Source organism: Vulpes vulpes, chromosome 8, assembly GCF_048418805.1.
Source record: "Vulpes vulpes isolate BD-2025 chromosome 8, VulVul3, whole genome shotgun sequence".
NCBI classification, from domain to species: Eukaryota; Metazoa; Chordata; class Mammalia; order Carnivora; family Canidae; genus Vulpes; species Vulpes vulpes.
Window position 1 is genome coordinate 77,951,637 of NC_132787.1, and position 14,295 is coordinate 77,965,931.

Below are 14,295 nucleotides of genomic sequence, written 5' to 3' on the forward strand. Positions count from 1 at the left end.
CTGATGCCATCTCCTGCAAGGAACCTTCAACTCCAGTATTTATCTTATGTGCTCCCACAGCACCGTTTTACCTTTTTAATATTAATTACCTATTATTTTGTAAAACTGACCTATATTCTCAGTTTATCTGAGATCCTTTGGGGGAAAGGAAGTGAGTGTTTTTTATTTCTTTAATCTCCAGCACCTAAAACTTTGCCTTGTACAGTGAAAAAATGAAGGAAACAGACACTGTCAATACAGTAAGGGGTGGGGAGTAATATTTATTATCAAATGCTTGCTATGTACTAGGCACTGCCCTAGGTAATTTACAAGTGGTATATCCTTTGATCTTAAGCATAATCCTAAAAGGAATTTACTATTATCATCCCAATTTACTGCTGAGGAAATTAGAGAGATTATTAGCAGGTTCAAGTTCTGTTGTAGTAGGCAATGAATGAAAATCTGAGTCCAGCCAGAAGGAATAGTAAGTAGAAAGAAAAAATTCTGTCTAATGTAGAGTGACATTTTAAGCTGTGCCAGGATAAAGATAGGAATTCACCAGAGGGAGTATGGTGAAAGGAAATTCTAAGCAGATAACAGTACTAAATCATCAAGGTCCCCAGACACAAATAAAAATAGCAAGAAAAGGCCAAAAGAAGATTTCATGGACTCTTTCAATCCTACAGTTTAATTTGAGACAGTTCTCAGTAGAGGGAATCCTCAGTATTTGGATGAAAGAGTGAATGATCTCCCCAAGGTAGAGGCAATGCATTAAGTAAAGCAGAGGCAAAGAAAAAAAAAAAAAAGGAACTGTGGGGAGTGCTTGTTTTTCAGTTGGGAAGTCTAAAGTGTAGTCTCTGAAAATCAGGAACTGGAAAAATGGAACATAATTACACAAATTCATGACTAGAAGGCACCGTTACACACACACACAGCCCCTCTCCTCCAGGGCTTGAGCATTATTAAGTCTGAGCTGTAATCTCAAAGATTAGCCTACAAGACTGGAAGCAACAGAAATTTCTAGTGATCAAAGGTACAAAAGTAAAAGTAGTTCTAATTCTGAGCATCAACCCAGCTGAAATAAGGAGGAATTTAAGCTAAATTTATAAACCAGGAAGGTATTTAGTTTAAATAACTGTAGAAACCATCACAATGCCAGGTCAAAGTCAATAATTTTTATACTTTATGATGACATGAGAATACTAACCATGTGGTTTATATTCCTGATGACAGATCCAAGCATATGACCTTTCTGATAACTTAGCCTGACAATTTCTAAATATTAATTTCATTATACTCTAGACTCACATAATAAAGTTATCATGAGAAACTATTGAATATTCAAATTCTCAAAATCCACCAACTGGTGGCTCAGTTAGTTAAGCATCTGACTCTTGGTTTCAGCTTGGGTCATGATCTCAGGGTCAGGAGACTGAGCCCCAAGTAGGGCTCTGCACTCAGTATGCAGCATAAAGTCTGCTTGGAATTCTTTCCTCCTCCTTCTCCCTCTACCTACGCCTGCCCCGCCCCAATAAATAAATAAATTCTGGCTACCCTCAACCATAACACCCTTTTGTTCTTGCATCTGTCCCAATCCCTCTCTCTAGAGTTTTTTGTTTTTTTTTAATCACAACTTTCCACTTCTTAAACTTTCTTCTTCCCACATTCAATTTAACAAGTACTTACCGAGTCATCCCAAGGATAGCTATGTTAGTAAGAAACTGTCTCTGCCCTCAAATAATTCACAATCTATCAGGAACATCAAATATACATACCAAAACAGACATACAAAAAACCTTTTAAATAATTTCAAGAGACAAAAAATGGAAATATTTTCAGGAAATAGTTTGAGCCTTAAATGATGGAAATACTTTTGATCAGGAGGAAGGTAAAAGTGGTCCATGGAGTAAAAAACTCTAGTTGATATTCAAAATCTGTTATTTATCTCAGATTCTCTATCATATGCCCCACAGCTCCAACTGTAGACCTCTTCCACTCTCTTCATCTAGTCAAGCTCCTTTCCTTTGGTCTCACAGGAAGGTGTACTTTAGTCCTTTTAACTCCTAATGGCCACTAATTTTTTAAAAGTATATTTTGAGCTGAGGGCGCCTGAGTGGCTCAGTTGGTTAGCATCTGACTCTTGATCTTTGAGCTCAATGTCATGAGTTCAAGCTGAGCAAGAAGAAAAGACAGAAAAGAAAGAAAAAAGAAAAGAAAAGAAAAGAAAAGAAAAAGAGGAAGGAAGGAAGGAAGACAAGAAAGGAAGACAAGGAAAGAAAGAACAAAAGAATGAACAGAAGGAAGAATGAAAAAATGAATGAATGAAAAGTACATTTTGAGCTGAAATAACCAAAGGATTTGGCTTTCATACAGAAATGGAACTCTGGAAACTGTGATCGCTGCCTGGTCTGAGGAAGTATCCATTCATATACTTCTATATACAAAGAGCATCTTAGAAATCTTGGATCTGCTGTCAATTAATAAAACACTCCCAACTCCTCCTACAATTCAGTCATTTTAGCTCAAAGACCCATCAAGAAAATTTACACTTTCCAACCTGATTAGTGTAATTTACTTATCAATATCATTTACAGCAAACTTTGGCAATCTCTGTCTTCTCCCAAATGTTATTTGGAATAAGAGGCAATGATGCAGACCTGTGCCGATATGCTATCCCAGATTCTACATAATTAGGATTGTTTCTTTCAGAAAACTGACACCCTCTATGTTTAAATTTTGCCTCTGGGTTCTCTCATTTCTCAAGTGGCATTTGCAATGCTTGGTACTTGTGGTTTACCAGTACTTTGCTGGTTTAAAATGACTGATTCTCACCTTCAGATACATTTGATTCCTTTGCTTGTATACCACTGTATGCTAACAGCTTGTCTTCACATAATGCCACTAGACTGTATTCTCAAATTACAGTCATTTGGTCACCCCAAGAGGTCTTAATGGGTTTCCCAGGCACCAGCTGTGACATAATTTGTCTTCCTGGCAGTTAATATTGCCAAAGTGTTCCCTGGACCTTCCCGTTTGTTCCAAAGTACAGGTAATTTTTTTTTTCTTTTGGCAGGAACTCAGTTGCAACTGCTGCATATATTATGAACATATGCCGTCAAAAGGAAAAAATTCTCCAACAGAAAAGAACGTATATGAGAAACTTAAATGACTGGCTACCTTAAAAACTGTTGGGGAAACTTTCTACTTCAGTTAAGCGTCTAGCATAAGAAAAAATGGGGCTTAGCTTTTAATACTGCTGGCACACTGGAGAGGATAAACTGAAAGAAAAGAAGTAAAAACACTGAAATGACTAGTTAGATGTATTTCTGATTTTGGCATTTACTGAATGGCGATAGTACTATGAAGTGACACAGTAGAATGTCATTAAGCCATCAGCATACTTACCATTAACATTTAGTTTTAGTCACACCTAAAGCCAAACCATGCCCTCCATATCAGCACTATCTAGCAACTAGAGGACCTTATCAATAAGGAAGCTGACCTATATTTTTAACCACAGCTTCATCAAGAGGTTTCGCATTCATCTATCCATGGGGGTTTAGCCTTACTTCTAAAGAAAAATCCTCTGGAAAATGTAGCTATCTTAAGAAGATGACAGTGATTATTGTCCTGCCAATAATCTATGTTAAAGTGAGTAAGTTCTACTTTCACAGAGGACTAAAAATATTCACATAAGATAAAATTCTTACCTTTTCAATAAAGAAAAAAATACAAAATCCCCACAAAATAATTTCATTTTTAAAAAGTGTTTTATAAAAAATTTCATTAGAAAATACTTTGCTTAGAATGTTTATTCCAAATATTTGTATCATTAATGTATTAATCCTGTTTAATATCAAACTGACAGTTGATTAAGGTGCCTATGTGGCCCAGTTGGTCAGTTATCTGACTCTTGATCAGGTCATGATCTCAGGGTTGTGGGATCAAGCCTTGTATCAGGATCTATGCTCAGCATGGAGTCGGCTTGTCCCTCTCCCTCTGCTCCTCCTCCGCACTTGCTCTCTCTCTCTTTTACAAACAAAAACCTGACAGTTGATCTATTAGGCTATACACAAATGTCAATAGTGAAGAATTAGCTAATTTTTTCCAATTATTTCTACTGTGTACTACGTATAAATTCCAAGATAAAGCTGTTTAGAATTTCCGATAATAAATTATAAAACTTTAACTACATATTTCTCTTGATGTCTAAATATCAATCTTGGAAAACATAACTCATCAGGCAAGTTTTGCCACTAAAGGGAACTAGAGTAATTAATCCTTAATAATGAATTATGCTCATCTCTAAAATTTCCCCAAATTATTATATAAACAGCCCCCCTATTAATCTATTTTATGGACAGGATTTCAAAGTCTGTGCCTAAAATAATGAAGTAACTTAATAATCACTAATGGACCCCATTTCAGAATGTAACCATATTGGCATCTTTTTTTATTAAGAATTTATTTATTCATGAGAGACACAGAAAGAGAGAGGCAGAGACACAGGCAGGGCAGAAGGAGAAGCAGACTCCATGCAGAGAGCCCGCTGGGGGACTCAATCCCAGAACTCCAGGATCACGTCCTGATCTGAAGGCAGACGCTCAACCACTAAGCCACCCAGGCATCCCCATGTTGGCACATTTTAAGAATAGGAGTCACAGTAAACTTATGAAGTACAATCAATGAAAAGGAGTTTGGTATCTAATTAATAAGGTTATTAATAAGAATTAATAGTTGGTAGTGTGTGGGTGGGTGGGGGGGGAGTTCCAATATAGCAGCTGCAGATGGCTCTGTAACTCCAGAACTGAGTAAAGTCTCCACTAAAGAGCCTTAAATAAAACTGATCCTAAATTCACTTCAGAGACAAAGGAACTATGACTAAGGATAACTGGAAAAAAAAAAAAAAAAAAAGACTAGAAAGACTGCTGCCACTTTCATACTTACAAAAAAGTATGTTCCTGGAGAATAGGAACTACAGCTATTTAACTGTATTTGTATTTTTATGACACTGAAACAGATAGTGCTAAGTAACTGGTGTATTATACAAAGTATCATCATCTACCAAATTTTTTAATAGCAATCTTTAAGTTTCTCTATAAATGTATCTTTTTAGGATTTTGTTTATTTATTTATGACACACACACACACACACACACACACACACATAGAGAGAGAGAGAGAGAGAGAGAGAGAGAGAGAGAGGGAGAGGGAGAAGCAGGCTCCATGCATAGAGCCCAATGTGGGACTCGATCCTGGGTCTCCAGGATCACACCTCGGGCCAAAGGCGGCACTAAACCGCTGGGCCACCAGGGCTGCCCTCTATAAATATTTTTTTACTGAAATACCTTGGTAAATAAAAAACCAGAAAAAAAGATTTAAACAACATGCTGTTGTTTTGGCATAATAAATTATTAATTTTTTAAACTAGTATGAACTATGTGAAATAAACTTTCAAAAATATTGTGGATAACAATCAAGCACCATATCATTTTCTTTTTCAGAATTAAAATACTCATACGGAGTTAGAAGCTGAGGGTATATAACATTAGTTATAGATGGTAAGCATGTTCTTTCTCTACACCAAGTTTACCTTCCCTGTAAAGCCCACATACATTAATTGATCTGGCTCCTCATTCTACTCTAACAACTCCAGAATCCTTTCATTAAAATCAATTTATAAGCAAATAAAGTTTTGCCTGGCTTGATCTTGGCAGTCCTCAAAGTTGGTTCTCAAAAAAGTGTAAAGACTGCCATGTAACATTATTAGCCAAAGTGGTTTCCATTAAGTCTTTTGCTAAACTTATTCCTTGTCACTGACACATTTATCTTATTAACCGCTACTGGGGAGAAGATCGATCAACCCACCTCTCTAACTCTACATTATTAACTATCTAGGCCCAGTGTCTTTGAGGGTAGGAGGTCTGAGAATGGAAAATCATGTTGTCTACCTACACCACATCCTCTTTATCCATTCATTCACTGAAAGTACAGCATAGGGAATGTAGTTACTAATATTATAATGAGGTAGGTGACAGTTACAACACTTAACCATGGTGACTACTGAGTAAATAAAATTGTTCAATCATGATATTGTACACCAGAAACTAATACAACATTATATGTCAACTATATAGTTCAACAATAAAAACTAAAAATAAGAACAAAAAAGAAAGAAAAAGAATGAGAACCATAATGCCAGGCCGAATGAATCACCTCCATGATCTCAAGGTAACTCAACAATCTTTTTCATATGTCTATGGTCTTCCATTCTCTCAGCATTCCAACCCACCTTTTTCACCACCCAGAAACAGTTTTACCTTCTTAGAGAGCATCGCTATCTCCTGAGGAAGAATAAAGTTCCAGCCCTGAAAACTGTGAATGTTTATTAGCCTCTGTTTCGTTTTATCTCTTTCCAATCTATCTCAGAAGAAGTATAGTTTCTTACCTGCTCTATGATCCTTGCTCAAATTCTCAGGAAACTTACCTCATCAATTACCATCCTCCACTGACAGTCCCACTAATACCATCTTCCTCTCTCCTGCCTTTTTTGTCCTCAACACATCCTCTACCTACTACCATCTTCCTCTCCCAGGCAAATTTTCTGAAAGCATGGCCACAGTGCTGTTCTGTTCCACAATTCTCCTCAACTGCTGCTTCTCAAAATACTGTAATTTGATTTGCAATTCTATCACTCGACTAGAATTGCTTGTGGAGGTTTCTAGCAATCTCATAATTGCCAAATCCAATAGTCACCTCTCAGTCTTTGTTTTATTCAACCTCTTTGTAGCATCTGGCAACAGGAATCACTCTTTTTTTGCTGAAATATAGGCTCCCAACACAACTCTCCAGAGCCTTGTTCTCATTTTTACATCCTCTTTCTATGGCTTCAACTATTATCCATAAACTGAATATTCCCAAATTCTTACTGCTAGCCACAATTAACATTAACACTAGACCTGCAATTCAGTGATCTATATGTGTCTATCTTCACATCATATATACCTCTAACCGAATATTCAGAAACAGAATTCAGTCTCTTTTGCTACTGCCAAAATGGGGAATAATTACACCAATGTCCACGTACTCTATGAAAAAAAAATCAGTAAGATATATGAAATAACAGAATCAATTGTTTGATTAACATGAAAGAATTTTAAATTCTTTCTGGGTGATTGGAGGAAGGGAAAGGCAGGCCACACAGTATCTGCTCCCAACTCAGAATAACAGCATCCTAATGACTGTTTCTTTCAACCTACAAAACACTCAATATCTAGAAGTTAAAATTAACATTGTATTGGGGTTAGTATTAAGTTTCAGAGTATAAATTCTTCAGGATTCTGCTCACAAATGACCACCAAAGGCTTGGATAAGGCTACTTAAATTATAATGATTTTTATAATTTTATAATTTCTGTAAAGGTGAGAGGACTGACTCAAAAAGTACATATGAGTGCCTACTTGGTATGTTCAATGCTAATTACTATGGGTGACGCAAAGATTCAGTTCCTGCCCTCAGTAAATTTGTTACCTAACTGGAAGATACTAAATTCACACATATACTATGACATAATAGCCTGTAAGTCCAATCAGTGGTATTACAAAAAAATTCCCATTTAAAATAATAAAGAGTAAACTTTCAAAATATCTTGGGAATAAAAAGGAAATGAAAAACAAACTACAGTCACAGCTAATCCAAAAGAGAAACTATAGCTTATATTATTCCCAGTTTCAATGTCACCGATAAAATACACAAGTTTTATAAAATATTGCAAAGAAAGTGTTGCAAAAAGCGACTCCTCCTACTTTAATATACAATTACCTTTACTTGGAACTGATTTTTTCACTGAGGCTACATGATCTTCAGAGATTGCAAGACGCCTCAAAACATCAGCCAAAGCTGCCTTTAGCACAGTGATTTCATCTTCTTGTTGCTGAACTCGTAATTCAAGAGCTGAGAGGCGATCTTGAACATCAGATGTACTTGCAGCAGAAATACTATCATCTATAAAATAAAGTATGGATTTTTTTAAAGTGAACTTTTTAAGAAATAACTTAAATAAGATCTATTCAGGTAACTCTTTAAAAGATGATAAAAATTGGGGGAAAAGCCCAAACCACCATTTTTACACAGATTAACTTCTATAAATATTTTCATAGCTATTTGAATGAATTAAAAATAGTAAAAGTTCACATATCTGGCATATAATTAAAGTTATGAAAAATTTCCCCATAATCAAATTTTCTCTATTATTATATATCACCTTAACTGTTTTTTTCATTAAAATGTTCTTGAAATATATCATTTTGGAGACTTCTGGAAACTTACAAGACAGTAAACTACCCAAAGCACCTTTTTTTTTTTTTTAAAGTTTTACTTATTAAAAAAAAAATAATAAAAAAAATAAAGTTTTACTTATTTATTTGAAAGAGAGAGAGAGCATGCACATGCACATATGCATCCAAGGCGGGGAGTAGAGGGAGAGAATCTTCAAGTAGACTCCCCACTGAGTATGGAGCCTGACTCTGGGCTGGATCTCATGACCCATAAGATCACGACTTGAGCCAAAACCAAGAGTCGGACACTATCAAATGAGTCACGCAGTTGCCCCACCAAAGCATCCTTTTTAATTACATCATTATCCCACTTTTCTATGAAAATAAAAAAGGAGTACAAATCACTTCAGTTTTGCTTTGTATATCAGATTGGAAACCACTCACCTTCAGCATCAATGATCAGAAAGCACTCTTTATTTCTGTCTTTACTATTACACTCCTAAAATGCCACAAAATATTGCTGATATATTCTTGCAGTTCTTTCTAACCCCCTGATGTCCCAATCTCTTAGGGCAGGGAGGTAGTTGGAGGTGAGGAGGGGAGTGTGGTTTCTAAAGTACATAGCTAGTATTTATTTGCCTTAGGTATGTAACAATAATAACAAAAAAACTATTTAAATGAAGTTTATAACATGGCAATTACAAACTACTTCCAAAGCTATGTAACTTGAGAACAAACTGTTGGGTCAGTCAGAACCCAAACATAAAGAAACTTCAATTGTTGTTGGCTAATTCACATAAGCAGGAAAAATCAGAGGGGAATTCAGGTTCTTACATAAGAATGGTTTGGACCAGAGTGACATAAACCAAGTCAGTCATTCACACAATAAGGCACAGTGTGCCATTTTTCTCATACTGAGATAATGTGCTATTCATCTTCTTAAAAAGACAATTTAACTCAGACTTTAAAAAAAAATCTTCAGCATTTAAAAAGCAAAGCTATCACCATCTATTACGGTGCAGTAAACAATATTCAAGTTTAAGATCATATATGCCTACAGACGTCTCAGGAATACATATGTACTCTCTTCTGCCTTTAGAGGTGTTTCATGGACGATATTTGAGAATTACTGGTAAAGGAAAAAATTATTTTCAATTTAGACTTTAACAACAATTAGTTGTATAATCTTAGGCAAATTATTTTACTTCTTTGAACCTCAATTTCTTCAATTAAACCTTTACACAGGTTATGAGGAAGGTACCTAGGACATGTCTGACATCCAATAAATGTTAAAATACAACAGAAGAGTACCAAAGTTATAATTTGGGATATATGGGTGCATTTTTTACATAAAAGGCAGTTCTGTCAAACTCTGAGGTGCTTAAAAAAGGACTAGTAAGAACAATTCACTCTCTCACTTTAGAAATTTTAACATTTGAGGTTTTTTTTCATTTCCACAATGGTCCAGCTAAACACTGTGTGTGTTGTATTATGCCACTATGATTTATTTTTAAAGATTTATTTATTTTAGGGGTGGGGGAAGAGTATGTGAGCAGGGGAGTGGGGGACAGAGGGAAGAGGAAGAATCCCAAGAGGACTCCATGCTGAGTGTGGAGCCTGATACAGGGCTCCACCTCATGATCTGAGCCAAAACCAAGAGCCAGATGCTTACCAACTGAGCCACCCAGGTGCCTCAATGACGAGGTTTTTATTATGTGAAACTTGGACAGTTACATGAAAGGTGGTTCAGTTGTAAATATCCTAACATGACCTACTAGATACTGTGATAAGACACAAAGGACAGTTTTCAAAGGACATAACAAACCCAAGGTTAACTATTAACATTGTCCTGCATTTGTATTGTACCTTTCATATTTATTACCATATCCCCCCTCCTCACACTATCTATATATTTGAGGAAACAGCTTGAAAAGTTAAATAGCTTGCCCAAGGTCACCAAATTAGTCTTGATACCTGAGACTCAAACACAGGACTCTTGACTCACGATATAAGGACCCTTTACTCTATTTCACACTGCATTCTTACAATAATCATAGGACCAAATATATTTTTCACAAAGCTACTAACAGGGTTTAAACTACTGAGTGACATACTCGGGTTTTTGTTTTGAAAAAGTTATTTTGGCTGCTGTGTGAGAATGGGCTGGAACAGAATAAAAGTAAATATAAGACCAGACAGGAGGCTATTGTAGTAACCCACATGAAAGGTGATGGTGGTCCAGGACAGAGTTACAGTGTCTGTGTATCTCAATCTGTTCAAGACAAATGTATCTGCTGTATTAGTATAAACATTATCACAATGCTCCTTCTTGCACTCTCAAATTTCCTCCGTTGGATGATCTATTACAGGTCATTAACAGTGGAGACACAAAAGAGCACAACAGTTGATCCCCACAGTTTCTCATAGTTCTAAAATTCTGTAACCCGTTCCTGGCTAAAATCTTGGTTCTTGACCTCTTCAGGAGCAAGAATCTCTTTGGGAATCCAACAAAAGCTATGTATGGAAGAGAAGTGCATGAACATGGCTTAAGTAAATCTGTTTGCTACTTGCCAGCTCTGTGACTGGTTTCCTCCTATGTAATTTCTTCATGCTAATTAGTACTTACCTTAGGCTTGGAATTTTTAGATAAAATGCACAGTACTGCCATGTAGTTAGGGTTCAATAAGTTTCTATCCTGTATAGATACTCTTTACTACACTGTTTACTACTGTCACAAAATTGGAAATGACCTAAAGTCCATGGATGTGGTTAATAAGCTATGATACATTCACACTGTAGAAAATTAAAAACAATGAGGTAGGTATATAAACTAAAAATTTGAAAGATCTACAAGACAACTTAACCAAATTTCAAAACAATACATACTGAATAATTTATTAAAATATACATATGCACCAAAATACTTCTAAAAAAACCCCCAGAGTTTTGTATTTAAAAATGTATATAATGTACACATAGAAAAGGTCTAGAAGGTTACACATCAAACTGGTGATTGTTATTCCTGACTGAGAAAGGTTTAGAAAGATAGGAGTAAAAAGCAATTTTTGCTTTTCAGTGTATTTCCATATTATCTAAAAGTCACCATAAAAATGTATTGTTACTTAAGTTAAAATGCATCGCTTCTGAAGCTTGAGTTCTTAAAAGTTTCCTCCACGCACTGTTCCAATTTTATTTTAAAAACATACTAGAATACAAGGCAATTAAATTTGCACTCACTAATCACTAAAGCTAGAAAACAGACTATCTCTGAAAGACCAACAACCTCTCCTGCCATTTTATAGATAAACTAAGACTGGGTAATCAGGTGAGTTACTCTTGGTCATGCAGCAAATTGAGGTTAGAGTTCCTCCCTCAGATGACTTTATAGAATGCATAGTTCTCGCTCTGTTTTGAAAACTTTGTTCTTTTTCTTCTCTCCATCTCTAATCCACCACACTCTTGTTCACAAAATATATCAGTTTGTAATAAAATATATACTTTCTGGGAGGCTGGTTTTCTGTTTTTGTGTTTGTTTTGGAGAGAAAGAGGAGTGTGGGACAGACAGGGAGAGAATCTTAAGCAGTCTCCATGCCCAGCAGGGAGCCAATCTCACAATCCTGAGATCATGACCAGAGCTGAAATCCAGAGTCAGAAGCTTAACTAATAACTGAGCCACCCAGGCACCCCTCTGGGAGGTTTTTATACTCCCTTTTCTTAAGTATATTAGCTCCTTTTCCTTATGCCACAGTAGCCTCTGATGTCTTTGCTCCTTCTCAAAATGGTTTCTAGCCTTGAAAGCTAACATATGAACTACAAATGAATTCTCAAGGGTTGTTAAATTCACTGTGGGGTCAGGGGTTGAGGTAGGTGAAAGGAGAGAAGAAGGAGTTCATCAGTAACTAGTAAACTTCAATATTCAATCTTCAATATTATAGTTTAAAACTACAATCACAGCTGTTCATTAAGCTTTTACTACAATGAATCGGTTAATTTGGCTTTTGAGTTAAGAAGTATATTATCTTTGTAGGGGCACCTGGGTAGCTCAGTCGGTTAAGTGTCAACCTTCTGGTCATGATCTCAGGGTCTTGGAATCCAGTCTCGTGTCCCTCTCATGGAGGGAGGAGACTCCATGCTGAGCAGAGAGTCTCCTCCCTCCTCTCCCCATTTGTGCTTGTTCTTTCTCTCTCTCTCTCTTTCTTTTTTTTTGTTCTTTCTCTTAAATAGGTAAATGAAATCTTTAAAAAGAGAGAGAGAAATACATTATCTTTGCAGAGATAAATATATTCTAAATACCCAAAAGTTGTCAATCCAGCATCACATCAGAATATGACATGCCTATACATTCTAGCACCTTTTCAGTGCCAATGACTTTGTATAAATCTTTCCAAAATAAAATGATTTCTTGCCTTCCTAACAAGGGCATGCAATTATAATTTAGTCACTTCTAGATGACTCCATCTTCACTGAGAATATTACTTTGTGCTATAAGCACTGTGAGAGAATGATGCCTTAGAGACTACTATAATTCTAATTAAATAATTGGAAGAATAACATTTTCAAATTTCTAATCTTTCTCCCTACCTTTTCTGCTTCCCTCTTTGTAGTTAAGATTAACTATACCTATCTATAGCAACATTCCTTCTCAATCTAATTTCCTACTTTATGGGATATTGAATAATCAAGCTTTCTGAACTCTTCATAAGAAAATATTCTTTGAAATTAGGACTTCTCCATTTAAAAAATTATATTAGATATTAATATTACATACACATCCATTATGTATATGATATATACAAACTAAACAGAGGAAAAAACAGTCTCAGCCATAATATTTGTGTCATTGGAGGCCCAGAAGAAAAGTGAGAAAAAGATTCCAGCTGAAGAAAAAAAAAAAAAAACACACACACACAAAGAATTAATTGCTAAAGTTCCCAAGTTAAATTAAAATTTACAAATTCAGGGATCCCTGGGTGGCGCAGTGGTTTAGCGCCTGCCTTTGGCCCAGGGCACGATCCTGGAGACCCAGGATCAAATCCCACGTCGGGCTCCCAGTGCATGGAGCCTGCTTCTCCCTCTGCCTATGTCTCTGCCTATGTCTCTGCCTCTCTCTCTCTCTCTCTGTGTGTGTGTGACTATCATAAATAAATAAAAAAATTAAAAAATAAATAAAATTTACAAATTCATTAAAATTAAGTATATATTGAAGTCAAATCCAAGTAGATCAAAGAGTTCAAGGCAAAATTATAAAACCTTTACAAAGTAAGAGGGACTATTTTCATACCCTGGAAATAGAGGGGAGGTTTCTAAATGAGTGAGACACAGAAAGTACTAGGCATAAACCAGAGAGTGATATATCTACATTAGAATTCAGAATATATCCTAAAAGACAAAATAAGGAGAAAAATCAATTTAAAAACTGGGAGAAGACAGTTTTAACACCTATAACCAGTAAAGGATTAGTAACCTGAATAAAGAATTCATACAAATTATAAGACATAATCCTACAGAAAATTTGGTAAAAATCTTGACCAAGCATCTCAAAGGAAAAGGAACAAATGGCCAATGAGTATATAAAATAAGGCTCAATCACCTCAATTAATTAATAATTTTGGAAAATTAAAACCATATGAAATACTATCCTATACTCACTGAACTGGCAAAGCATTTTAAGTGTGACAGTATCAAGTGTTCCCCAGGATAGAGTAACTCATACATTATTGGTAGTAGGTAAACTGTTTCAAAGACTTTGGGTGGAAAAAAATCCAACTATGGAATTATCTGGTAAAACTGAAAATGCACACATCTAATGATCCAGAAATTTCATTCCTAGGTGTATATATCCTATCCTATACTAGGGCTAACAAAGGTTTTCTGTTAAAGAGCTAGATAGTAAATATTTTAGGCTTTGCAGACCATACAGCCTCTGTAGCAACTACTCAGATCTGCCTTTGTAATACAAAGGCAGCTACTGATAAATACATAAATGACTGGGTATGGCTCCATTGCAATAAAACTTTATTTACAAAACAAATTGTCTGCC

At 35.7% G+C, this 14,295-nt stretch overlaps 1 protein-coding gene across 6 annotated transcripts in view; it reads right to left on the reverse strand.

Annotated features, from left to right (window-relative positions):
* Positions 1 to 14,295, reverse strand: part of EML4 (EMAP like 4) — a 159,374-nt gene that overhangs the window by 83,333 nt on the left and 61,746 nt on the right. For all 6 annotated transcript variants that reach the window (XM_025994299.2, XM_072767215.1, XM_025994301.2 and 3 more), the window contains exon 2: positions 7,801 to 7,983. In XM_025994299.2, coding sequence (XP_025850084.1) covers positions 7,801 to 7,983 — 183 coding nt within the window. The remainder of the gene's footprint in view (positions 1 to 7,800; positions 7,984 to 14,295) is intronic.